The sequence below is a fragment of the Spironucleus salmonicida genome, chromosome 6, assembly GCF_000497125.1.
Source record: "Spironucleus salmonicida strain ATCC 50377 chromosome 6, whole genome shotgun sequence".
In the NCBI taxonomy this organism is placed as follows: Eukaryota; Fornicata; order Diplomonadida; family Hexamitidae; genus Spironucleus; species Spironucleus salmonicida.
Window position 1 is genome coordinate 571,082 of NC_090601.1, and position 26,314 is coordinate 597,395.

Sequence of the window (26,314 nt, forward strand, 5' to 3'; positions counted from 1 at the left end):
TGCCATACTTTGATACCAAAAGCTGAAGGACTATAAGTGGGCTCCTTAGAGACTTGAGCGTTCGTAGCAGTATGATAAGATCCCCAAATAGACAGAAACTCAAACCTTCACAATATCGAAAATGTATGATGGTAGATTTTAATCTTAGTTTCAAAATGACTGCAAAGACCTATTGTTCGGTTGGAAATAATGTTTGCAATAGAAATTATTACTGTCCTGCTTCAGGTGTACTACACGAAACATGTTAGAAATGCTCAAGAGATATATAAATTGGGTAGGGGTGCAATTGTTTACCAAAATAGAGCTATAAAAACTGTATTGCTTGCAGTGGTTATTTGTGTAGCGAATGCTTACCTGGATTCTATACAGACCTTATCAGTTGCGAAAAATGCAAAGCAGGTTGTAAAGAGTGCACTTCAGAACGTAGTTGCACTGCGTGCGAAGATGGATACATATTCAATTCAGCAAGAAAAATATGTACTCCTAAGTGCTTCACAAATACTGACTGCATGGATAGAAAAGGGAAATACTGTAACTTGATTACTAACTAGTGCGAATCCTGTGGACCGTTCTGCCAATGGTGCATTTCACCATCATTCTGCTATTCGTGTATCTCTGACTAATACACTCTCACCATCAGTGGAATTTGCGAAATGGGATGCTTAAACCTGTAGAATGGAGAGTACTGCAAGGAAGGTAAGGCTGAACCCTGTTTTGAGGGATGCACTTCGGCGTGCAAGTGCGGAGAACAGAAAAACTGTGCTACCTGCTCATTGGCCGGATACTGTACCTCCTGCTTACCGCATTATCAGCAGGACATGTTCGGAGCCTGCACACAGTGCAGCTATGGTTACGAAATGCTTGATAATTTCTGTATTCCCAGTTATTTGACCCACTGGAACTCTGGTACCTGTTCTAGAGTAGATTATACATGCAAGGCAGGTTTTTACTGCCCAGCTACAAGTAATCATCTAGTGCAGTGCTTACCATGTAGAGAAGATATGAAGTTCGGGGATTCGTGCTACTGCCTGGATAACGTACCGACATAGAATTGCATAGAATGTGCAAATGGAAACTGTACTAGAATAATGATAGAGTAGGCAGATACCAGTCCCCATACCAAAAGATGCCTTTTAGGCTGCTCATAATGTAATGCAGACTAGAGGTGTTTGAAGTGTGATGATACTCACGTTTTAGATTACTCTAATCACACATGTTCATTTTGCGACGAGAATTAGTTTATCATCACAACCTCCGGCTTGTGTACCCCTAAATGCGAAAACCTCCCAGTTGGCTATTACTGCAAGAATGGAAAACCAGAGCTGTGTACTGAGGACAGTACCTCTATGTGCAGTTGTGGAGTCGCGAAAAACTGTGCCCTATGCAATCCAGATAATAATACTTGCAAACAGTGCCTTAATGCTATTCACATGGACTATACAGGGATTTGCGTGAAACCAGCAGACTGGGAATTAGAGAAGCAACAAGCTGGTGAAGAAAGTGCGGATGAGCATTCTGCTGGAACGTTCGAAGTTGGGGCTTATCTTGGTGTAATTGCGGCCGTCCTGGCCCTGATCAGCTGCGTCTGCATTACTGCTTATATTGTTGTAAAGAAAGCTCGCAAATCACCAGGAGTGGTTGCTATCTCCATATACTGATTTAATTGAAGTATCTTAATAATCATAAGCTCGTTTTTTATTTAAAAGTATAAGTTTCAGTTTTTCAAACAAATCTTGTTATTAAATATAAAAATAATCTAGTGTATTATATAATTAAGCAAATATATTAATATCAATATTTGTTTTCATAATTGTTCATTTTTCTTAGTATGATTACTAGTTACGATTATTAACTATATTTAAAATATTTAAAAGCGGGTAAATTACTAGTAAAAGTATATTGATTTTACTGGATATTTTTATATAGCTACTATTATAATATTCTGAAAATAGGTAACTAAGTATTATTATTATAAAAATAACTAAGTTAAATCCACTTCATCAATATATAAGATAGTACTAGCATAATGAATTATATATATTATACCTTATTATAATTGTGTAATAGATAACATACAACAATTATATCTTGCACTTAGATTTCTAATGAGTTAAATATGATTTTAATATTTACTAAAAAGTAAAATAATAATTATGACTAAAGAATAAAATAATTAATAAAAATTTACATAATTATCTTAACTCCTTTTGTAAAGTGTCATGCTATATTTGCTAGAAGATAATTTTTAAAAATGCTAGTTAGAATATATTAAAAATTATAAAAAACTTCATTTAAATCATTTTTTATAAGTTAAATAGAAGTAAAACTATATATCAGCTACTAACTAAAATAATAAGCTTCAAAAAATATATTATTCAAAAATATACATTATACAACACCACATATGCATGACCTTTCCTCGTTCCGTTACTATGGTGTATCCTTATCATTAAATTTACAAATACTATAACGACTACCGATTATTATCATCACGGACTGATAAGTATTACTGCCCAAAAGTTTCCTTAGCTCTCGACTGTAGGTTGGTTTGATAGATAACCAAGACATATACTTTCGATTTGGCTACATAAATATTGCATTCGAGGAGAAATGCTGCAAATAACGTATTTTCCAGATTACAACACAGAATCCAGCGTCTCATTATTTAAAAATTGCGGTTATAGAAACTTTAGTTATAAGATCGCGGCAGCAAGACCGTGTTTCCCAGTATTGTCAACGCAATAATTGTAAATTGCATCTTTTATAATTACTATGAGCTATACCGTTTCCTCAATACTCTTTCAAAGTAGATAGTTCGATATGTGGTTACCTATAATAGTCAAGTGATACTATTTTTATTCCATCTACTATTTCGGATAATTTCGTCTAAATCGGAAGTAAAGCTATTTTAAAATAATATATTAATTATCATATAATACTAATGCTATGGATCGCGAATACATCCTATTTCTTCGATATAACATTCATAATATCTCACCTTCCAAAATGAGCTGCGAAGATGGGACATCAGGCTTCTTCTGCTAGTGCAAACGCGGCTATAAGTAGCACTCTGATATGGATTTAACGTGTGTATAGAACGACTGCGAGACTGCTTTCGGTGACTGCGCGGGCCGCGCGGAGTGCCTATTTGTCAGTAACGCTGCCGTGCCACCCGGGGTGTTTTCCTGTCAACCCTGCACCGAGTACCCCTATAACTCCTCAGTATCACGATGCCTAGCCTGCGTTCAAAACTCGGTGTTCTTCGGCCCTGAGCCCAACTTGGAGTGCCGACCAGCAGCGTGCGTTGCAGGTCCAACTATCTGCAGCGGCAGGGGAGTCTGCTTGGAAATAGGGTAGTGTGCGTGCTACGACCCTAATTTCGACGGCGGAAGGGCCTGCGCGTCATGTCTGGAGAACCATGTACTCATCGGCCGCAAGTGCGTTTTCCAGGGCTGCATCACCGGCGGGACCGAGTGCGCAGAGCGGGGGTTTTGTGATGGTCAGGTGTGTTAGTGCTTCAGCTCGCGCCTCGATTCCACGGCCAACTGCAGCTCATGCAAAGACCCGAACGCACTGATAGGTGATTTCTGCATCGAGTGCATGAACAGGTTCTAGATTGTACACGGGACCTGTATTGATGTTAGCTGCAGGAAGGGAGAACGATTTGACTATCTGGAGCTGCAATGCGTAAGCTTGTTGCCGAAATGGGGGACCAGGGAATGCGGAATGGTGGTAGCCATTGTGGTTCTCGTTGCGGTTGCAGTGTTCTAAGTATGTGCTATTGCAGTTTACCAGCTCCGCTAGCGGGGTATCCCGACACGGCGGAACTCTATTCTGTCTTCGAGGACGGTTTCTATAAGTCAGCGCACGAAATCGAACGATTTCTAGGGGTTGAAGATGGATAGCTACTACGCAGAATGATGACCTGATAGGGATATGGTAGGGTAAAAATATTGTAAATGTCGTGGCTTTCGCGAGGTTTCCTAAAGTTAGCGAACTTAATGGCGTAGACTGAATATGCTAGATTTCTGATTTTTATTTTGCATAGAGTCTAGGGAGCTGTAGAGTGAATTATATTTCGTTGGCGGATGCGACAGGCACATGTGGTACTTAAGGTTTTTAGTATTATACACAAATATCTGCCGAAGGGGCTGTGACCAGCTCAATCAGCTCATATGCAAAAATAATACTATAGTTTGCACAACTTCAGTTGAGACTATGAAAGATAGCGGATCCACTTAGGAGTAGAATCTAGCTCCAAGTAGGTATCGCATGGATGCTAAGCACGCATGTGTCAGCCCTATTGCAGCATCATTTGTATGCGGCTGGCAGATATAATCAAATCTATTTCCCTGCTCCGTTCTCTGCATAGTTTATGTGAGCGCTAGAAAAATATACATAGCGCATGTAAGCTAGACAGTAAAGTTACACTTTGCACCATGCTAGTTTCAATGCGTTGGGGATGGGGCAGTTTGCTTACTGTGATATGGTAACAACTGTTATGATTCCGACAGGGTTTGAACGCAGCCGATGTGATACTAGTATTGGAATTACTATTTTTACAAGCACTGAAGTTAAAATTGCGAGTAGATTGATTAACTTTACTGCTGCTAGTAGTAGTTTATTAAAAACATATTTTCTGGTAAAACACCCATATTTTGTTAGTAGCCAATATTTTCGAATTCCATAAAATAACTCAGACACCTTAGTTCGTATACTAAATTTTCTTACCCGACCGCTTTCTCCGATCTTTCCTGTACAGTTTGGTCAATAGACATGACATATATACGCCAAAGGTCGCAAGGTTAGTGCCAGTAGTGAGTAAAATAGTTTCTATACTAAATACAGTTATGCTGCTCTAGTTTAAACCACCTGCGGTATAAAGTCAATGCCGATACTGCAGTACTTATTAACAATAGTTGCTATCATTAAGAAGTATTTTTGGTAGAACTTGAACACTAGTTTTGCACTATTCGCTCCAGTTTTACTTTTCCGTACTATCTCGTACTATCTTAAGCTTAGTGGTACAAAAACACCTTCATAATTCCTCTAGTGTTCATTGCTGCAGATGGCAGTATTCTGATGCATACCATAATAGACTCATCCAGTAAGTCTGGTCCAGCAGGGTCGCCAGATTTGAGTAACGTATTTATAATGGGACACTACGCTGCCATCTTTTTCATGCGAAAAAATATCAAAAACCACCCCATCGCACAATTGCCCGCGCACTATCCTCTTGCAGGTCCTTGCTATGGTTATATAATTGATTCCCCTAAGTTAGATCAGTTACTTTTGCTACATGGGCTCGTGATAGAGAATTATGCGAGAGGGATGCTCCATTTTAGGAGCCAAGTCAGTTCCAGTAGTGTTATATCGCCAAAGCTCTGCATCTAATCTTCATATAGTGAATGTCAAACATGATGCTCAAACGAAACCGTGCGGTCAAAAAGCCTACCGCCGCATACTATATAATATCTGGCATATTGTTCAGAAGTATTTCGTATATTTCGTGTTCAAAGTGCACTAAGTTAGCGTTTTGGTTGCAGATAAACGCGATTCACCACTTTAGAAATAGGTGATTGCCTAAATAGAGAATGCTCGAGCTAAACGTTAGCTACTGCTACTAATTTGCATACACAAAGGTGTTGAGGTGTACCTGGAACCAGATGCCATTCACATCCAGAGAGCTCCTAAATATACGTAATATACGCCCCAGATGCTAGTTTTATGTGGAATTCATATTATCTATTCGGCCACAGTGTCGTATATACTGTATCTAAGAAAATATGTGTGGTGGAATTATGGAAGTCGTTAATCCTGATATTAGAGTTTATTACTAGGAAGCTTTCAAATTAAGGCGAGATAACCTCCCCAGACGTGCAGATGCGTAGGTACGAGGTATACATATAAATTTTATCAGTTACCGCAGGGAAGGCATCGCAAAAGTAATCCGTGAAAGCTCTGCTATACTCAAAGATGTTTAATATAATTGTTAATATGGCAGTTAGGTAATTCCATACATGTTGATTGACAACTCGACCATCACGTTTTCAGGAAGGTCAGCGCACAATGCATTTTGATTAGAGTGAAGGTTAACTTGCTCGTGATTAATGTTGGTATCGTATAGTATGACATAATTATATAAATAGCAGCCTCTATGGATACTTTGAGATGCCTATATAGCGGTGAGTATTTTATCAAGATGTATTATGCGCAATATTTACCGACTCCGACCAATAGAGTCAATTGAGTGACCTACACGACTTCAGTTTAGAATTTAGCACTGACTCTTAACTGAGAATATTAAAATTAGATGATATGTCTGGTTGAATAGGCAACTATATTGTCGCCGAGCCGACGACGAACTATATTTTATATTCAGATAGTGAGAAGAACTATTCTAACATTTTGCTCAGTAGAGTAAATCCTTGCATAAGTTTCACACGCCGATAACTAACTATTGCAACCAGATTCCGCAGTTTAATATAAAATAAGAGGAATGCTAAATATGATTCCCACGAGGTACTAACACTGCTAACGCTGTTGATGACTGTTGAGAACCCAATAGAAATAGACCCGCCGTGCTACCTATCATAGAATGATGTGCTGTGCCGATGCAAGACACCATACTATGCGGAGTGCCAGCGGTGCGCGGGGTGCCTCAACGTCCTGATACCTGGGTGCGGGCTGTATGCCGGCGCGTGTTGCTGCCTTGGCGAATGCTGCCAGCGTGGGGCCTGCCAGATCGCATGCGCCGGACTGTACATGTTCCTGTTCGCCCCGCTGCTGGTCGGCTGGGGGCTAAGCGTGGTCGTGGGCGTGAGGATGATGCTGTAGTGAGCTTCATAAATTTGTTATGACACTTTGGCCGAGTGGTTAAGGCGAAAGACTAGAAATCTTTTGCACGTTGTGCGCATGGGTTCAAATCCCATAGGTGTCGAATTTTACGCATTCGTGTGCATTTGCATTATGATATGCACCCGCTTCGCTCCTTCCCATTCGCTTCAAATGATACCCACAGTCTGCTTCCGCTACTTCCAGCTCCCCGAGGCAGCCCTGGTAACCCTCAAGCAGATCGCCCAGGTTACCAAGATATACTAGGACGCCCAGGTGCTGCAGGTACAGGCGACGCTCGCGTTGAACCTCCTCCAGGGCATTTTCGAGAACCTCTAGGTCACCCAAATCGAAGCCATTTCCTCAAAAAATCTGGTTCACGACGCCCCACTCGACCTCGAAGCAGTAGAAACAGCGCGTTGCGACTTTGTGCATCAAGGCTTCACTGATGGGGACTTGAAACATGTCCTCTCCCTCGACGACGTCGAGTGTGTAGCAACGGTCGACTTAGCGCTGGGCATGAAGTTTGTGGAGGGGAAGCGATCGCTTCTGACCACCTAGCTGTAAAACCATTTCAAAGATTCGTCGAAGCTTATTATTAAACTCCCCAAGGCACTTTGCGCCACCTTCAAGCCACGCCGGGCGGTGTAGCCAGATTTCACAGTCGTGGACTTCGAGGCGTACGCGACATAGTAGGTTCGCGGAGGTGGGTTCGATCCCAGCAAGACGCATATTTCTGAGTTCGGCGCCGTCCGCGTCCAGAATCGGAGAATCGTTGCCACGATACAGAACATCGTACTGCCCTCAGCCGCGTGTCTGAGACTGCCTGACAGCTAGCTGTTCATGGCTAGGAATATGACCAAGCTGGACTGCTCTAAGATGACCACAGGAATACATAGCGGGGAGATAGGAACGCTCTTCGATAGCTTTAGCAGGCTCGATAGCGCTGCCCTCGCTGGGCTTTCCGGGGTTACGATTCTAGAGGACTTCTGTGAGGTGGAAAAACCGAACATTCTGGCCAAAGGGCCAGAGTTGGAGAAGCAGGTGCTGGGCATAAAAATACAGAACAGCGACGACATCCTAACCAAAGATAGAAGCGAATACCACGGAGCACATAGAAAATTCCACTACTGCAACTTCCACGTGAAACACCAGGGGAAGACGTTTAGCAAGAAAGGGAAAAAGGAAGCGATACACTGCGCACTTGACGACTGCTATGTGGTGGCCGAGCTGCTGCTGGCAGGAGAATCAGAGGTGGTGGAGTGATAATCTATGGATTTTATTATGATGCGTGAGGCCTTGGATGGAAGCGGGAGCAGCGCGGTCAATGGTATGCTTAAATAAGTGCTATTTAAGCAAGCGGTTTGCAGTAGTTTGTATCTTCTATCATATGTAACCGAGTACTCTCTCTGCAGTCTACCAGAACATTGAAACAATGCAATACGCTAAACCGCGCACTAGGTATTTTCCATCGCAATTGCCGCCAACACCTTAGATTTATAGATCTTAAAACCTTTCCACTCCTATTGTAGGTGCCTTCAAAACATATAATAGTAAATACATTTGAACTTTTGACTATAATTTTAAGGCAATCATAACAAAAATGCTCGTTGCGCTCGCCCACGAGATCTCCTGGATCACGAAACCGCCACCATAACCCTCCCAAACTGCCACAATTTCTACCGACTTCACTCAACACTACTAGTTTTCTTTCAACACACCAGCCCTCTAGAACAACTTTAAGCCAAATTTCAAAACCTGCGTTGCCCAACAGACCTCCGTATACTAGGTTCTCCTCGAGGGGTGCTAGCAGCATACTCAGTACCAAGAGACTTCCAAACTATACACTTACTCAGTCCCATGCACGTCACAAATTTGCTTTCCGGACGGCCCCAATTAGCGTGGATTCGACCTGGTTGAGCTTTTTAGCTTCTAGCTCTGCAAAGGTAGCGAGAATGTGGACCAGAAGGTAGTGCTGAAGTGCCAGTTTGAGTCGTACGAGCTGAACGACAGCCAGACGCAGTTCTCGGTCCCCGGAATCACAGGGCGGCTCATACTCAGCCAAAAGCCAACTTTCCTCATTTTTGATGATATAGTAATAAGGAGCGGAAAGTCGTTTTCGGTCTCAAATTTAGTTGCGACCCAGGTTGCTTAAAGCGAGGATACTTGGCGTAGTTTGCGAACGGATTTGAACACCGTCTTACCCAGCTACCAGCCAGGATTTTTGGACCAGTTTGAGAGAAACAAAATTGGCTTAAAATGCACGACTTCTCAAATTCTAGAAGATCGCATTCTGCTGTCCTGCGATCTTATTTCGCAGACGATTTTCGAGCTCACGTTCGATGATTTCAAGAAGGTTTCCGAGGTAGAAGAAGCGGAGTATTTCACCATATTGGGATAAATAGCGAAGAATTTTAATACCTCTCTGATAGTCGTAAACTTGATTCTAACCGTAGAAGGAACGAAGAATTTCAACAAAAACATTCAAATTTACGACGAAGACGGATTTCAAGTTTACGAGCGCGCCCTGTCAACTCTAGTAAGCAATACTTTAGTATACGAAATTGAGTTCTACTCCCAGAAACTGAAGTTTAGAGTGGCGGTGGAAGGGAATGTGCTGGAAATTGAGCTTGATGGCAACATAAAGTTCGGGCAGGTGGCCGATCTCGAGTTTTGCTCTGAGAAAGCTGGGTACAGTAGAGATGGGAAGCGTTGCTTCACCGGATGCGTTAACAGTAGCATGCGGGTCGATAACAGGTGCGAGATGGCTGAGTGCGCGGTTGGCTTGATTGCGTATCTGCCTTTACTTTCCTGCCTCAGCGAAGATGACTATCTGGTAGCCACTGGCGAGACTTTTATACCAGATCCCGAGTACCTTGAACAGTTCAATTGCAACCTGCCCGGTACTGCTGAACGTGGTACTTGCGTCTGCCCAGAGAACTTTACAACGGTAAACTACGTCACTGGCAATCTTTGCAACGAGGATGCGGTCTAGGAAATGGCTAAATTGCCTCTGATTGATAGCTTTTTTAGTCAGATTGTAGGGGGCGGTTTGGGGGACGTCGGGCTGTTCTACGTAAAGGTTGTTGAGTTTCTGTCTGGAATTTCAGGAAAGTGGTTGTTCATGGTGCTGCCTGTGGTGCTAGTCGTCTTATTAGTAGTGTTCGTCGGGTTCAAGGTATTAAGGCTGCTGATTATGCTCAGGAGGAAGTGAGGGGTTTCAAATGGGTGTGGTTTTTTCATGATATGCGATTAACGATACTGATAGGTAAGTAGTGACAGATTTCAAACAGTAGCGCAAGGGTCATAATACCGAATAAAACTTCGGCATAACTATTCATATTCTTTGACTATCTGTTCATGAATTACATAAAGTTAATATAAATATCATACTATTATTATATAATATTAGAGTATAGTAAGAAAATTTATGATCACTTTGCGTATTACTCGTTTTCAGTAACTAGACCTGAATGGCGCGTAGTTTTCATTTCTTGTATTCCAGAGTCTTTCTTAGGTATAATTATACTATTTGCAGAAGAAATTTGATTTCTTTTTTTAGTGAAATAATAGACTGTACCTCCGATAATAATAATTATAACTAATAACAAAATTACTATACCAGCAATTAAACCGTTAAAAAAACTGTCCTTATTTTATTATATATCTTCACAACCTAAAATAGTCATATTATATACTTAACCTTCCGAACAAACTATGTTTGTGCACTCTCCATATACGAATTCAAATCCTGGCTTGCAGATTGTGCAAATCTCAGCTATTAACGCAGTTTCTTAAACACATTCGCTGCATTTAAGTTTATCATTCAATAGATAAGTTTCACAAACACATACATTATCTTTACAAGTGCCTTTATTATCACATTCAGTGCCATTGTGAATGCAATTTTCATGAACGCATTTTTCCTTCATTAAAGTGTAACCAGAAATACAACGCGTACACGCAGTTTCGGGATCTAGCGTTTTATTGAAGCATTCACATACACCAGTTCTCAGACACGATCCTAAATAATTACAAATTGTGCCATCAATAATGCATTTATCTGGCCTACAATCACGATTATCAACAGGACCAAAATAGCTAGAGCCTACTAAACACCCGTAGCATCCCTAGCGAGGATCGTTAAAGCTGTAAATACCACAATTTCGACATACCAGTTCATCACCCCTGTGAATGCAATTTCCACGCCGGAAGCAGTTTCCTCTAGGTGACACGCAAAGATCAACCGCGCATTCTAACGTCCTAGCATTAACTTATACTTTACCTTTAGGGCACTGACAGAATTTTCCACTGGTGCCGTTTTCGCAGACGCATTTGTAGGAGATTACACCGCCGCATTTTCCATTAGCGCTGCAAACAACGCCATCGTTGACGCAGTCTGGGCTGACGCACTCATTGACCCCAATATTCTCCAATCCGGCGGCGCAGAGCTCACATTTCGACCCGGAATAATTACTTTCGCACCTACACTCAGAACTCGCTTCATCGCAGGTGCCACGGTTACTGCAAATCGTCTCCCCGCTCAGACACAGATTTTCGACGCATTTGCCGGCCTTGAGCTCGCTGCCGGACTTGCATTGCGCGCACTTCGTAGCGGGGTCGAAATCGCCCTCGCAGACGCACTTTCCCTGCGCGGTGCAGGTGCCGTTAAAAGCGCATTCTGCGCGTTCTGAGATGCAGTTTTCGTGTACGCAGATGCGTTCAGAAAGCGGTTCGACGTAGGAAAAACCGGTCAGGCAGCCGCTGCAGCCTTGGCGGGGGTCATTTCCCGTGAATTTCCCGCAGTCCTTGCAGGTGAACTCGTTGGCGCCGTTTACGATCCTCAGCTCGCATTCTGAGCGGCCGAAGCACTGGCCTTTGGGCGATTAGCAGAAGTTTTAGGCGCATTCGAGCGAATCCTGTGCTATCTGGATCGAGCCCGGCGGGCACTGGCAGTAGAACCCTTTGTGGTTGCCTGTGCAAATGCACTTGTTTTTGCTGAAGCCTCCGCAGGTGCCATTGCCGCTGCAAATTGTGTTTCCGATAACGCACGTATTTGGGTAGCAAACGCTGTCAATCATGGTTTAATTCTCGGGGCAGGACATTTTAAAATTAGGAAGGAGAGCATTTTGGCCGGAAATAGGCTGAAATATGTTTTATGAGAAGTTAACGCGTACAATTAAGAATTTTGGTTATAAGGTTATTGAGAAAAATATAGTGAATTTAGGATTGGAAAGTAAAGTGTTGCATAGAATATGATTTAAATTAATCTGTATTATTATTCAAAATTAAAAATATGATGAATTATATGAAAAATAATGTGTTATCATATAATTTTTGGTTTCTAGAAACAAACGAACCTAATTTATTATAGGCTATAATAAAGGTAAAAATAAAAATAATAAATATTATTTCCAGGTTGATTACTAATATAATTTATAATAAGCATGGTTTTATCTTAGACAAAAGTAAAATGAAGTCTTTTTAAAAATTATACAAACTCTGATTATATGATTAATAGGTATTAAAAATTAAGAAAGATACGTAAAAAAATGAAGACTATAATAATATTATGTTTAGAAAATAATATACATTAAATAGTTTAAATTGAATGTGTACACAAAAGAAAGTTAATTAAGGGTAGGTCATTATTAATGTAAACTTATATAATATTCTCTCCTAAATGATCATATTTCATACAATGTTAATAAAAGTTATTATTGTAGAATATAATAATCTATATTAATATGTTTTATTAAAATCATTGGCTATTATTAGATCCCTTTACGATATATTTAGTTATTATTTATATGTCTAGTTTTAACTATAATTTATTAGTATTTCTGTGATTTTTGGCTTTATTCATTGTAATTATAACGTGTATTTTTTCAAAAATAAAACATACAAATAAAAATAAAAATAAAAATGAAAATGAAAATGAAATGCTTAGAACTTTATAATTACTTTTGTATTTAATTCAAATAATTATATTTAATATTATTATTTTAATGAAATTCATTATTTTATGATATTGATATGAAATAGATATTTTGTTATACCATGATTCATATATAGAGTTGCTAAACTTATTTATTTCAAGATAATAAGATAATTTTTAGATCAATTTTATTTATAAAGGGATTTAATATTATTAGTGTCATAAGATATCATTTAATGCATATGTTTGGATGTAAAACTTTATGTTAAATTTCAATATTATAAACTACATAATATATAAAAGTAACAAAAAGAAATCTGATCAGATCAGATATCAAAAACCAATTTCAAAATAAAATATAATATAAAATATTTTCAATTATTGACAAAATATTAAAAAAATAATCTATCATTATCTATAATATAATAAATACTAACTCAAGTTTTAAATGTGTAGTATTTCCATATAGTTAGTATGAAAATATAAAATATATTAAAGTTATAAAATTACAAATTGCTAGCGACAATAATAATGTAAAATATTTAACCCAAGAATCTTTTTATAAAAATAAAATATTGAATTACTATATTAATAATAGAAAACTGAAAAACTATATTTATTATAATATAGATATTATAAATTTGGAATATTCTAAATATATTTCCACTAAAATTTGAAATGACTAGATATCATAAATGGAATAGTACTGAGGTTCAAGAATTAATGGTAGCTGTTCAGAATGGAACTGGTGTCAATGGTAGGATAAGTTGGAAATAAGTAGCTGAATGTGTATAATATGGAACTGAATGTTAATTAAAGAGATAATATAATAATATAAAATATAGAAATACTAGTATCATGTAAAGCAGTCGATATTTAAAAAATGATGATGATATAATTCTTGATCAAATAATATGCATAATGAACAAATTATGAAAATTCAATGACTTTAAATTTATAATCACTTTTTTAAAATTTGCGTTATTTAAACAACTGAATAAATTATCTACTAGTTATTTGGCTATATTAATAAGAAAACTATATTTAACATCCCGTTATATTAAATTTTGCTGTCAATATTAACTATTCCTATAAATAGGTTGTATCTAACATTCACTATATCATATCACTCTCTGTTATTCTATATATGTTATGAATAAATAATGAAAGTTTAAAAGATACAACCAATTACAAAATTGGCAAAAAATCATTACGCACATGTGTATTTAATACAGTATGATTGTAAAATCTAGTATAATTGATAATATTTTAATAATTTAAACTATATAGATAGATGAAATTGGATAATTTTATAAAATATATCTGTATGATATAATATTATTTTAATTATAAATTAAAATAACATCAATATTATGATTGAATCCCATTATCGCATAATTAATAATAAACAATTAATTTTGGTTATATTGAATTACAATACATAAAATTTTACATTATATTATGAAATATTTCATAAATTCAAAAATAATAATTCAGACAAAATTATCTTCTAACATTCGCTGAACACATTGCTTGTAAAGTAAATACACAAAAATGCAAACACATGAAAAAATATAATGATAAATATTTACCTTAAGCACTCGTATTTATACACCAATAATCTTATTTAGATTTTGATACCATTAGTATTTACAATTAACAAATAACCTAAAATATTATATTATCTATAACCCAAATGTACAACCAGTAATTTAAGCATCTTAAGTATAATTACGTATGCAAAACTACAAATAATTCCTCATTTTCTAGTTTCACCCAATACTGCCTCATTAACAATACCAAAGTTCAACCCCCGCCAAAATAATCAATTTTTCCTCTACATTCCATTCCATTTTATTTTTATTTTTATTTTAATATTATATAATATTAATATTATTTTTTCTTTCCAAAATCATGTTCCGACCACGGTACCGCGAAATGACTAAGCAGACACTCCAGTCATTCAAACAGGCTGAGAAGGTGTACAGTTCGGCGAAGCCAAAAACCCCGTCTTTCTACTTCACTAATGCTAGCAAAATGTACCTGGCGAACGATCAAGTACATTTCGACCTTTTCTACAACAGTATTTCGGCGCAACTTTTGCGACACTCTACATCGCCAGGGTTCGATATGAAACAAAATTTTGGTTGCCAATTTGTGGTCAAAACCCTGCCCGAAGGCATCGAAATTGCAGCCCAAGAAAACGAAGTTTTAGAGAGCCAAAGCATCGAAAATGGAAGCATTTCCTCCAATTTATCCGAAAAAGAAGCAGAAATCAACCCACCGCAGTCGGGCGAGGATTATTATTCGTATTTGGAGCCCGGCATAACCGCACACTTGGAGAGCGACGAATTTGCGCTGAAGTGAGGTTTTAGCAGGTTAAAATTCAGCTTAAATTGGAGGGTAGGGCCAGCGCGTCGATTTGACCTATTAACTAGTGTTGTGTCTGGTGTGTGAGTGTCAATGGCTTCCAGCAGCGCAAGACGGCAGTATTTAGCGTTGAAAATGATGTATTTGTGCAGCAGAAATCGTGCGATTTCAGAATTAGGTATTTTGAGAATTTTCTGGTTTGGTGAGCATTAGGGGCTTCGGATAATAAATATTAGGCAAATGGACGCTTAATATTGATCTAGTTTTTAGCAGAGATAAAGAACATGGAGATTTACTTTATTGTCATTTATATATAATATATCAAATTTCACAAATTTTAAAAAATGAGTGTCCGTGTGTGGGCTAACACTCAGCCTTTTGATACTTAAACATGGCTGCATAATTAAGGTACTACTCATTATTAAGAGCATCTAAGGAAAAGTAATGAAAAATAATTATCAATACAAAAATTTTTACAGTTGACGGCATATGAGCAGAATTTTATCACAGGATTGGAAATATCAACCAGGCAAAAAGAATTAGATTTTGAGTTTTTAATTAATCTGTAATTTTTATGTATTAATGATATATAATGTGAAAGATTAATTAATATTTAAAGTTGTAAAAATTTATAGATAGTATTAGCTGATTCTAATAAACTTACATCGGTTTAAGAGATAGCTGATTTACCAGAACTATTATGGCTTCATGCACCCTGCAATAATTTAATATTTAGCCCTAAATTTCCAAAAAATACTAAAATATGCATGTTAAATTTGAATAATAATCCATTGAAGTTTGGTTATTAGTTGCCTTAGATTAAACAAATATTATAAGGAGCTATCGTTAATTATAATAAATTATAGATAATATTGGAAAATAATTAAGTACCATAATTAATTAAAGGTGTAGATAAGAATATATAGACTAAAGTCCCTGACAGGTATGAAGATGATGAGTATGAAGAAAGAATAAGAAACCTAGAAGTATAAAACCATATTATTTAGTAATAAATTAAACTATTATAAGGTAGTAATGTAGAGTGACTAGATATTATTATCTATATTAAAAACCAGCAATTTTTGATATATTAATATAAGTATTATGTAAGTATATAGTTCGAGGAAGCTCATCATGTTTTATTAAAAATATCTAATTTCTAAAACTATTTTAACATCCCATTAATTATTATTTGTTATGAACTTGGATAAAAAAGTAGAGAGCCTTGAAATAGATGTCAATTAAATCTTAAAAGATGATACAAACGTTAAACATTTTTTGATGAAGATGGAACGGGCCTAAGAACTTCAAGCTGAAATAGAACTATAAATAATCGATAATTTCACAGAGGATAATCAATAAGAAAAAATATTATTAAAATAGTACTAAATTAAGATGGAGGAAATCGTAAAGTCACTAAAAACTAAAATTAAAGAGATGTAATATATTTAAATAAACAAAAATGACAATTTAGAATCTTATAGAAAATTACAACTATAGTTAACATGTACCAATTTAATAGAGGCTAGCAACAACGTAGATGATGTTTTGAGCGATTTAGATATAATCACATAATTGAACGATACAATTATGAGCACAATTTATTTAGATTTAAAACGTTTAGATCTGGTTTCGGATACAGCAACTACAGTTTAATAAGAACTACGTACTGTGAAAACTCAGCTTTCTGAAGTAATGTTAAAAGTTACCAAAGGTAAGTAGAAAAAGATTATTTTATTCATTATACTCACTATTCTACTAATTTTATCCATTTTTGATTTCTGTTTTAGATTAATGTAACTTAGAGTTGAAAACAGCACAGTAATCTGAGTTTCATTATATATTTATTATCATTATTTAAATCATAGTTTTTATTATATATTATACATGTAAACAAAAATTAAATAAATTTGTATATTTTTATGTTTACAATATATCTATTATTATGTACAAATATTTATTTATTACTCAATGTAAAATGAACTGCATAGCTCCCATGATTGATGGCTCAGAGTACCCTTTTAGACAACTCGTATCCCATTTTGGCGTTACCCATTTTTGGACACCAATGTATAACGCCGCATCCCTGCTGACGAACAAGCCTCTCATCGCACAACTCGAAAAGACGCTCTCAACAGAAGCCAGAAAAGTTGTTTTCCAGCTCGCTGGCACAGAACCTTCCGCATTTGAGGCTGCTGCACGCCTCTTCATGCACCATAAGAATATTAGCCACTTCGAACTCAACCTCGGCTGCGCGCAGTCCTGTGCCCAAAAAGGCAAGTACGGCTCCTACTTAATGACAGAAAAAACGCTCATTTCGGCCATTTTCCATTCCTTTCGTAAACTTGATCTGCAAATTTCTGCAAAATGCAGAATTTTCGAAAGCGATAACGAGACGGCTGATTTTATTTAGTTTCTGATCGACGAAAAGTGCAGCCGAATCACGGTCCATGCAAGACTCTCAAAACTGAAAATGGGCTGCTACTCTGGAGATGCGCGAATTCAAGATTTGAGTATCATGTTGGGAGAATTTTAGAAGAAAAATCCGTAAATCGAGTTCATCTTAAATGGCGGAATAAGCGATTTTCAGCAGGTAAAGTACATCCAGGAAAAGTACAAAATCGGTGTCATGAGTGGTTAAATCCTACTCCAAAATTGCTTTTTATTTTGTGAGAATTTAGAAGCGAAAAATCAATTTTTAGTTGAATTCATGAAAAAATTTAATCCTCAAAATAACTATTTTTAGCGAATTAGAGCAGAATTTCAGTCTCCGCGTGCAATTGACTATCAGGAGATCCCGATTTCTTCAGACTGGAATTCAAGTTTGAGTAACGACAAGATGACGAAACTGATGGAAATGTAGCCAAAAGGTGCAATTTTCGGTTCTGTAGAATTGCGAAAAATGCGAATTCGAGCTCTTCTCATGCTCACTGAAGAGTTTTTATCTGCATATTTCGGCGGTTTAGAGGCCCCTTTTACCAGCATTATCAATCACGCGATGCAGCTCATCGGTCGTGATTTGCTCCGTGTACAGACGGACCTCAGAGCGCTCCTGGCTGGTAAGAAATGGCGTTCTGAGTTCATTGACAAAAATGAGTGGTTCAGAATGAAAATTCAGCAGGTTCAGTGCGTTGGAATCGAGGTCATCCGGCGGCTTGAAGATGGAGAAGGGTGCTTTGACGGAGTGGAAAAATTAGAAGGAATGAAAAATTCGGAAAATTCGGATAGGGATTAACTGAAATCTGGATAATGCGGTGCATATTGTGATTAAAACTAGAGAGAATAAGGCGAGGAGAAATTAGACGAAATGGCTGGGTAGTAGGAGGCAAATAGAGGTGATAGGCTCGTAAATGTTAGCGGAATGTAAAATTTAGGGTTAGAATAAGCGTAACAGGCAGAAGATGATATCTTAAACTGCAAATGTGACGATAAGTGAAAGTTAAATACAGTTTTATAAATATTTTAAGGAAAAATAGAAATTTGATTGATTTAAAAGATAAAAGATTATTTTATTTTGATAGATATTCCTCTTCTATCTGAAAGTAGGCACAGGTTCTTTAATTTTTATTTTCAATATAAGATTTTAGAAACAAATAAATATATTTTTATATAACATAAACATACTCATATGTAAAAGCTATCGGTACTCATGACTCACTAAAGCGATTTTGTAAGAAAATGCGGTGTTTAAATAGCATGGATTGACTGATTTGAATTTTTAAGGTGTGAGTGGTAGTATACACAAACTTTTATAGATTTATTATTCTATAATTTATTAATAATTTCTAATGCATCAGACTACTTAACTCTATATGAAAGGGTTTCAAATGATTATTATGTTGGTGGAATTGATTTAAATTTATGATTTTTAAGCGGATGTAACTTAGGAGTTGTGGTCTATTGTCCATATTATAGAAAAACTTATTCTAGTTTAAAGTTTTAGTTGTTGGATATATGCTTTAACTTGTTTTTTTATAGGTTTAGTTTATTGTGTAACTTAAAGTCATCTTAAGAGTCATATAAATACTTATCTAAATTTTTAATGATCATTAGAAAGGAGTACTAATATTATTTTATTACATAAAGATTATATAACATATTCACTTCTCAACAAATGAATGTCAAATTCTTCTAATTTTTATTAAGATTAAATAATATTCTGAGATATTGATATACTTTAGAAACTATTATTTTACCTTTTACCCGTCAGAAATCATTAATAAAATAGTTTACTGTTAAACTGATTTTACCTAACATATTTATTTTATTTGAATTTAGATTCTGGTTAATAATTTAATCTCACAATTAAAATTTTTGTTATACTAAATAGTTATTTACATTTTTTTTCAATTTCATCAATTTATGGCACTTTTGGTATGCACTTGATCTAATTAATTAAAACTTTCATATTGTTATTTTTAATTTCGCTAAAAATCATATATTTTTATTATTCATTAAGTAATAGATTATATCCTAATTATTTAGTACTTATCTACACCAAATAACGTGCGAGATCAGTAAACTATTCATATCTATTAATAAGAAAAAGGATTCGGATAGCTACGCGCAATTCTGTTTTTGGCTTCATTAATAAAAATAAATACATATATAATACATCAAAATATAATATATAGATTTTTTAAAGAATTAAGTTATTTATCTTCACTCGCTATCAAACTAAATATCCCCTATTCTATTAGCATACATTTATATTGTTTCCAGTTCTGTCTAATCTACACTATTAAAACTAATTGGGCTTTTAAATGAGCGAGAGGTAATTCTAGAAATAATACTGGCAAAAGATGTTCTTTCTTTATCTATTAGTTGTGTTTACTATGTACTTTGTGGTGATTAATAAGTAGTGTAATTTGATGATTACTGAAAATCTAGTTTCTATTTGTTAGAATATGATTTTTGATTACTATTCATTAATTCAAAAAATTTAATATGAAGTTCTTAGTTTGTAATCTAGTCACCCTTACCAAATCTAATCAAATATTTTAGACCATTACGATACTCTTTTATGTAAAAATAATGACCCCCCAACCTCCAAAATCTATACCGTATATAATCTAATTTCTCAACTGTTTTCATTTTAGTGAATCTTTTGTAAGATGGAAATTATTATCCTGATTTTTAAGCCTTAAATAATAAAGTATCACTATCACTAAAAAAGAATAAATATCCTTATTCACACATTATAAATTAGTATTTATCAAATTGATAAAATTGTACTGTCCAAATCGTCACATATGGAATATAAACTATAATCTAATAACCAAGGTGTATCGGGTGACTCGGACAAGCTCTATTCTTATGTGACAATAATTTCTGACGGATGAACTATCATATTAAGAGAAAGGGTATAACATAATTGTATAATAATTTTAATTATATAATTAAATTTCTGACTTAATAATTTTAATATTTATTGAGTACATATAAATTATAAGATATATTATTTACTAATTATAATTATCTAATAATTATTTTTATTATATTTTATTTACTATTATCGTAATTAAAAATGCAAAAAAGTAAAACTATTTCACAATTTAAGAGAAAATAATTACTCAATCATTGTTTTAACTAAATATTAAATAATATATATCTAGAATTTATATCAATTTTATATAAATCTATTAAACAGTAATCATCTGAAGTATTTAAACTATTATAATATTATATCATAGCATCAATAAAACTAATTAGTATAAATGAAATACACATCAAGTATTTATGACAGACCTAACCTCAGTTATGATAGAAATGGTTTACTAAGAAATATTTATTAACTATATACAAGGTAATTCTTTTTACAATGGCTATAAGATATGTTACTACTATCAATATAAGTATAATGATGATACAATTATATTATTCATAATGAGTAATCTAGTTAACATTGTCAAAGACTATATACTGCTAATCAGCTCATTAATATTTTATCAATTATTCTCAATAAAAATTAACAGCATTATATAGAAACATAATTATTAACTCGGAATCAGTTTTAATAATATTTACTTGATATAGCATTTGATTATACTTATTAAGATTTTATGTAGAATTTATAGTTATCAAACGAAGTTTTTAATTTAAGTTTAATATTGATTATCAAAGAATCATATAAGTAAATATAAATAACTATAAATATATTATTAATATAAGTTGTATCAACATATTTCATCAATATTTCAAAAAATATTGGCATGATCATGACAAATTACACAATATTATCAGATATCAGTAATATTGTTATATTTACAAAAGTTTAAGTAAATAGATTTGAAACCATACTATGAAAGATGACAATATTATAAATCTTACCATAATTACATTAATTTATAATATCTTTACGACCCAAACACTTATATCAGATAAGTTACTGGTAAAAAGTTATATTGAACATCAAAGATTATTTAATTATGGAATTATTGTTAGCTAATTGTTTGATAGAAATATGTTTTTAATAATATAATACAAGCAAATTTATATATGATATCTTACATTGAATGAATATTACCCAAGTAGGTGAAATGCTTTTTACATATAGTAGTTTTACTATAAATATTTAATTTGTCGATCAAAAACATTAAGTAGCCCATATAGTCGTCATTTTTATATACAGATGTTAGAATAAGTAATTTAACCATAATTATAATGTATCTAAATATAAGTAGTTTTACTGACTCATCCATTATATTATTTAATATTTAAGTGTGTTATGTTTTAATAAGAATAAATAGCCTATTTTTATAGTTAACAAAAGTATCACATATAATATATTAAAAATACTACTTATCGCCCATAATAATACCCAACCTATTAACCAAGCAAACCACAAATAATTCTAAACAACTCCTCATTTAGTTTTAAATAGTTTTTAACTCGCTTTAAAGAATCTATACCAACGTCTAAAATATTGTTAAACCCCACCAATATCAATATGCACTTAATTTTCTATACAAAATATATTATACTTCATTCATTTAGTATTATTATATACACAAATCTTAAATTTCCATCTACAGCCTCTCTGATAAATTTTATAATTAAAGAATCTAAATTTACCAAGAAACTTACTATACTTATTTTGTGTCTATTATGGCGTTACCATTTTACTAAAATCTCCAAAATGGGACGTTGGTCAACTTGCACAATCAAGAAAAATGGCTGCCACCTAGATGAATATTGCCCCGCAACGGACGAAACTCCGGTGAAGTGTGAGAAATGTTCCTATGCCATCACCGCTGGCTTCGGATGCAACTGCCGCCCGTACGATGAGAAGCCGAACTGCATATTTTGCAGTAATGAAAATTGCAAGAAATGTGTCGTTGGTTATTTCCTATTTAACGGCAACTGTATATCTTGTCCAGACGGGTGTGTAGATTGCTACTATCCTTAAAAATGCAATAAATGTGCAGACCAGTACGTTTTTGACGATGCCAGAGCCCAGTGCGTTCCTGCATGCCGCGATAACACAAATTGCAACCAGACGGATTGATATTACTGTAATGAGGATACGCACCAATGCAAGCACTGCGGCGAGTTCTGTGGGGGATGCTTGTCATAAGATTTCTGCTATAAGTGCATTTAGAAAGAGGACGTCCTAAATAGTAATGGGACGTGCACGGCGGGATGCAAGGACCTGGAAGAGGGCTTTTACTGCAATGAGGGAAAGTAAGAGCCGTGCTTTGAGGGCATCACCTCAGCATGCAGGTGCAAGAGCGGGGACAACTGCGCAACCTGCTCGATCTACGGGAACTGCCATGCATGCTTACCCAATTATTAGATTAACGAGTATGGGAACTGCTTCTAGTGCGCGCCGGGGTACGAGATCAAAGCCTAAACTTGCGTTCCAACCCAATATTCGCAGGCAGAGGCTGGCACATGCTCCCTATCCGTATAAGGCTGCAGGGCTGGCTTCTTCTGCCCCGCCGTGGATAAGTTTTTTGTAAAATGCCAAAAGTGCAATGAGAACATGACTCTCGAACAATCATGCTATTGCGTTGATTATATCCCCACAGCTAACTGCATACAATGCGCAGGGCTCTCCTGTGGCTAGTACCATATCGCCCAGCACGACCACACGACACCTCTTCACAAGTGCCATCACGGCTGCTTCGAGTGTGATGAAAACAGGACGTGCTTAAGGTGCGCTCAAACCTATGTTTACGACGAAAACTCCAACACATGCAACAATTATTGCTAGAACAACAAAGATTGCGAAATGGCACTGGGAAGCTTCTGCGACACGGGCTCTAAGCGGTGCACGGCATGCCAAGCGGGGTGCCTGAAATGCAGTGCGAGCGACTTCTGCGAAAAGTGCGACCCAAGCAACTATGTCACAACGACAGCTGGACTTTGCACCCCGAAATGCGATTACCTGCTAGGCAGCTTCTACTGCAATAACGGAGCGCCGGCAGGATGCGAGGGAGGCATCACGTCGCAGTGCAGGTGTAGTGATTCGCAAAACTGTGCCACCTGCACGCAGACCGGAAAGTGTGCATCGTGCTTTTCCCGTTTCGCCCTAAGCGGAAAAGGAGATTGCCAGCTATGCCAAAGGGGCTATGCGCATATAGGGGACCTGTGTGTTGCAGTAAGAGTGGACCCCGAGGTGTCGGGCTCATGCACAAGCGAGCAGCCGACGTGCAAGGCTGGCTACTTTTGCCCCGCCGTTGGCTCTCAACGCGTCTAGTGCTAGCTCTGCCGCGAGGATATGGCGCTTGGCGAGTCGTGTTACTGCGCGGACCACGTGCCAAGTAAAAACTGCGTCGAGTGCGTGAATGGTTAATGCACTAGAAGTCAGTATGACCACAAAGAGCATGTTCCGAGTCACCCAAAATGCCTTTCTGGATGTTACGAGTGTGACGAATAGCAAAAGTGCTTAACGTGTGCTTAAACTTTCATATTAGATTAAGCAGCCAACACATGCAGTAACAAGTGCGAAACGAACCAGGACTGCGCCAAGGCGATTGCAAGCTTTTGCGACACCGACACGAAGCGCTGCACCGAATGTCCTGCTGGATGTAGTTTTTGCAGTTCGGCAACTTTTTGCGATAAATGCGAAGATCGCAATTATGTCTTAACCACTACTGGGCTTTGTACGTCGAAGTGTGAAAACATTCCACTTGGATTTTACTGCAATGACGGGTTACCTGAACCGTGCCATGAAAACATAACATCTTAATGCAACTGTGGGAACTCCTAAAACTGCGCCCTTTGCAATTCTAACCATAAGGGATGCTTGAAATGCCTACCCAACATGCAGAAAAATACATATGGTATGTGCTTAACTGCTCTGGAATGGAAATTGTAAAACTAAAAAGCGGATGGGGAAGTCAAGTAGGAGCTCACACGCGATACTCTTGGTATTAGCACCTACCTTGGAGCTGCTGCTGCTATTGGTATTTTGACCTTCAGCGTTGGCGCTGTGGCGTACATTGCCGTGAAGAAGGCCCGCAAGGCCGCTGGAGTCGCTGCTACTGCCATCAACTGATATAATTAATTCACTGTACCATAACAGCCCGCTCTGCTCAGCCATAATTTTGAATTTCAATTTAGCATAAGCTTCTTGATATTAAAACTGAAGGCATTTTCAATCCTTAATATTGGGTACAACGATGTCCATGCATAGTAAGATGTATCGAAAGTGTACTCGGCAAGTAAAATATGATAGCCAAATATTTTTAGTTCGATACTTTTTCAATTTCCTCTGTAGCAATAGCATGGTTTTAAAGTATAGAAGCAAGGCGGCCAAGTATCAAATATGTAAAGGTCGCAGCATAAAACTGGAAAGAATCAAATCGCGTTAGCGATTAAGTGAATAACCCGTTTATGTCGCCATCCTATATGCTTTTCTCTATGTCATGTATTTCCACTAAATCATAGTCAAAGCATATTGGCCTGCCTTTCGCACGCAGGCTGTTAGACATTTCTGATACCGGGTGCTTTCTTTTCACAAGTGACTGTTTATCAGCAGGTGCGAAGGCATTCATGCGAACTGCCTACCAGCTATGTTCGTTTGCAGCACTACCAAACACTGCTCCCGACGGGCGCTGCCGGAGTACGGTGCGGAGCACAGCGGATTCCTCGCCGTTTTCGCAATCGGCGTTGCAGCGAGGAACCAGAGAGCTCGAGGGAATTTTTATTACCTGCAGTACATTGCCGCACAACACCTCCGGGAGACAGTGTCTACCCCAACCATGCTTTGTCGTACTAGAGACATCGCTCCATTGCGACCTAGCCTTAGCGCGAAGTTTGCTCCCACCGAAATCTCTAAATAAGGCATGCACATCCAGTACCAGGCCAGAAAACAATGGAACATGTTCAATCACGGTGGCTGCTGGTGAGTGCTAGAGCATGCGCCTTCCAGGGTTACACTAGTAATACATCCCACACGCCGCAAACCTGAGCAAGCGAACTAGCACCAGCCCAGGCACCAGATGGCCGTTTTTCAGGAAGCAAAGCTCCGACCTGTGTACGCTGCAGGTTAGACGCATCCTTTACGGTAGTCCAATATTTTTAGTCAGACCCACTCGCAAAATTTCAGCGATTGGTGGTTGGGTACCAGCAGGACATACTATCGCCTGCGAAAACGATTGCAGCTCACTGCCAAAATCAGTTTTGCAGTTTTCGCGTAGACTACTTCCTGCGCACTGTTCCGTCCATTATTGTAGGCAGTGGTGTTGGCAGCTTCAGTCTTAGACTCAGCCTGGCACCGCAAGTCTAATTCCTACGGGGCAGCAGACATATGGCTCGTTTGCAGCCAGAAGCCCTGTCTACCTAATGCTGTCTAGAATAGGGGCATTGGTACGTGCTGTTGCGACTGCAAGAGCCGGTAAACGATGGCTATGGCACACGCCCAAAGAGATGCAAGTCCACGTCCGAAGGTTAGCGCCTGACGCTAGATTCTCTGCCGCTCACCAAGCTACAAACCTCATCGACCTCCAATTGTCATCCTTGCCTATTGCAGCGGATATGGCATGATGGTAACGAGGAACCGGCGAACACAAAATTGGCTTGGCGCCAGCCTTCGTCCCGTGTTCGCGCTAGGTTACCATCGAGTGAGGCTGCAATAGCTGCATGCCTCTGGGAATCGCAACGAGAGCCTTCCGCCCTCGAAGTTCTTTACAATAGCAGCGGTAACCCGGTCTGGAGAGCTTAACA

The 26,314-nt window shown here is 37.1% G+C and overlaps 14 protein-coding genes, 1 non-coding gene and 1 pseudogene across 15 annotated transcripts; 11 read left to right on the forward strand and 5 right to left on the reverse strand. All coding sequences in view use genetic code 6, as the record gives it.

Annotated features, from left to right (window-relative positions):
• Window positions 1-155: 155 nt before the first annotated feature.
• SS50377_25928 (Cysteine-rich membrane protein 1) lies at window positions 156-1,658 on the forward strand (the record flags this gene model as incomplete). Its single annotated transcript, XM_067909754.1, has 1 exon — window positions 156-1,658. The coding sequence occupies one exon, from the start codon at window positions 156-158 to the stop codon at window positions 1,656-1,658; it is 1,503 nt and encodes a 500-aa protein (XP_067762510.1).
• Window positions 1,659-2,946: 1,288 nt separating this feature from the next.
• On the forward strand, window positions 2,947-3,921 carry SS50377_25929 (Cysteine-rich membrane protein 2; the record flags this gene model as incomplete). The annotated part of the gene is made up of 1 exon (XM_067909755.1): window positions 2,947-3,921. One exon carries the CDS (start codon window positions 2,947-2,949, stop codon window positions 3,919-3,921), a length of 975 nt encoding a protein of 324 aa, XP_067762511.1.
• Window positions 3,922-6,546: 2,625 nt separating this feature from the next.
• Window positions 6,547-6,840, forward strand: SS50377_25930 (Cysteine-rich membrane protein 2; the record flags this gene model as incomplete). Its single annotated transcript, XM_067909756.1, has 1 exon — window positions 6,547-6,840. The coding sequence occupies one exon, from the start codon at window positions 6,547-6,549 to the stop codon at window positions 6,838-6,840; it is 294 nt and encodes a 97-aa protein (XP_067762512.1).
• An 18-nt stretch (window positions 6,841-6,858) lies between these two features.
• On the forward strand, window positions 6,859-6,940 carry SS50377_t20091. Its single transcript has one exon. It is a non-coding gene; the product is annotated as a tRNA-Ser (tRNA).
• A 68-nt stretch (window positions 6,941-7,008) lies between these two features.
• SS50377_25931 (uncharacterized protein) lies at window positions 7,009-8,100 on the forward strand (the record flags this gene model as incomplete). Its single annotated transcript, XM_067909757.1, has 1 exon — window positions 7,009-8,100. One exon carries the CDS (start codon window positions 7,009-7,011, stop codon window positions 8,098-8,100), a length of 1,092 nt encoding a protein of 363 aa, XP_067762513.1.
• A 337-nt stretch (window positions 8,101-8,437) lies between these two features.
• On the forward strand, window positions 8,438-10,048 carry SS50377_25932 (uncharacterized protein; the record flags this gene model as incomplete). Its single annotated transcript, XM_067909758.1, has 1 exon — window positions 8,438-10,048. One exon carries the CDS (start codon window positions 8,438-8,440, stop codon window positions 10,046-10,048), a length of 1,611 nt encoding a protein of 536 aa, XP_067762514.1.
• Window positions 10,049-10,268: 220 nt separating this feature from the next.
• On the reverse strand, window positions 10,269-11,939 carry SS50377_25933 (Tenascin-like protein; the record flags this gene model as incomplete). Its single annotated transcript, XM_067909759.1, has 1 exon — window positions 10,269-11,939. The coding sequence occupies one exon, from the start codon at window positions 11,937-11,939 to the stop codon at window positions 10,269-10,271; it is 1,671 nt and encodes a 556-aa protein (XP_067762515.1).
• Window positions 11,940-14,686: 2,747 nt separating this feature from the next.
• SS50377_25934 (uncharacterized protein) lies at window positions 14,687-15,139 on the forward strand (the record flags this gene model as incomplete). Its single annotated transcript, XM_067909760.1, has 1 exon — window positions 14,687-15,139. The coding sequence occupies one exon, from the start codon at window positions 14,687-14,689 to the stop codon at window positions 15,137-15,139; it is 453 nt and encodes a 150-aa protein (XP_067762516.1).
• Window positions 15,140-15,486: 347 nt separating this feature from the next.
• Window positions 15,487-16,188, forward strand: SS50377_25935 (uncharacterized protein; the record flags this gene model as incomplete). The annotated part of the gene is made up of 1 exon (XM_067909761.1): window positions 15,487-16,188. One exon carries the CDS (start codon window positions 15,487-15,489, stop codon window positions 16,186-16,188), a length of 702 nt encoding a protein of 233 aa, XP_067762517.1.
• Window positions 16,189-16,339: 151 nt separating this feature from the next.
• On the forward strand, window positions 16,340-16,972 carry SS50377_25936 (uncharacterized protein; the record flags this gene model as incomplete). The annotated part of the gene is made up of 1 exon (XM_067909762.1): window positions 16,340-16,972. One exon carries the CDS (start codon window positions 16,340-16,342, stop codon window positions 16,970-16,972), a length of 633 nt encoding a protein of 210 aa, XP_067762518.1.
• Window positions 16,973-17,120: 148 nt separating this feature from the next.
• Window positions 17,121-18,578, forward strand: SS50377_25937 (TRNA dihydrouridine synthase; the record flags this gene model as incomplete). Its single annotated transcript, XM_067909763.1, has 1 exon — window positions 17,121-18,578. One exon carries the CDS (start codon window positions 17,121-17,123, stop codon window positions 18,576-18,578), a length of 1,458 nt encoding a protein of 485 aa, XP_067762519.1.
• Window positions 18,579-18,796: 218 nt separating this feature from the next.
• SS50377_25938 (uncharacterized protein) lies at window positions 18,797-19,192 on the reverse strand (the record flags this gene model as incomplete). The annotated part of the gene is made up of 1 exon (XM_067909764.1): window positions 18,797-19,192. The coding sequence occupies one exon, from the start codon at window positions 19,190-19,192 to the stop codon at window positions 18,797-18,799; it is 396 nt and encodes a 131-aa protein (XP_067762520.1).
• A 612-nt stretch (window positions 19,193-19,804) lies between these two features.
• On the reverse strand, window positions 19,805-20,236 carry SS50377_25939 (uncharacterized protein; the record flags this gene model as incomplete). The annotated part of the gene is made up of 1 exon (XM_067909765.1): window positions 19,805-20,236. One exon carries the CDS (start codon window positions 20,234-20,236, stop codon window positions 19,805-19,807), a length of 432 nt encoding a protein of 143 aa, XP_067762521.1.
• A 2,368-nt stretch (window positions 20,237-22,604) lies between these two features.
• On the forward strand, window positions 22,605-24,644 carry SS50377_25940 (Cysteine-rich membrane protein 1; annotated as a pseudogene).
• Window positions 24,645-24,681: 37 nt separating this feature from the next.
• SS50377_25941 (uncharacterized protein) lies at window positions 24,682-25,647 on the reverse strand (the record flags this gene model as incomplete). The annotated part of the gene is made up of 1 exon (XM_067909766.1): window positions 24,682-25,647. One exon carries the CDS (start codon window positions 25,645-25,647, stop codon window positions 24,682-24,684), a length of 966 nt encoding a protein of 321 aa, XP_067762522.1.
• A 26-nt stretch (window positions 25,648-25,673) lies between these two features.
• On the reverse strand, window positions 25,674-25,898 carry SS50377_25942 (uncharacterized protein; the record flags this gene model as incomplete). The annotated part of the gene is made up of 1 exon (XM_067909767.1): window positions 25,674-25,898. One exon carries the CDS (start codon window positions 25,896-25,898, stop codon window positions 25,674-25,676), a length of 225 nt encoding a protein of 74 aa, XP_067762523.1.
• Window positions 25,899-26,314: the final 416 nt, after the last annotated feature.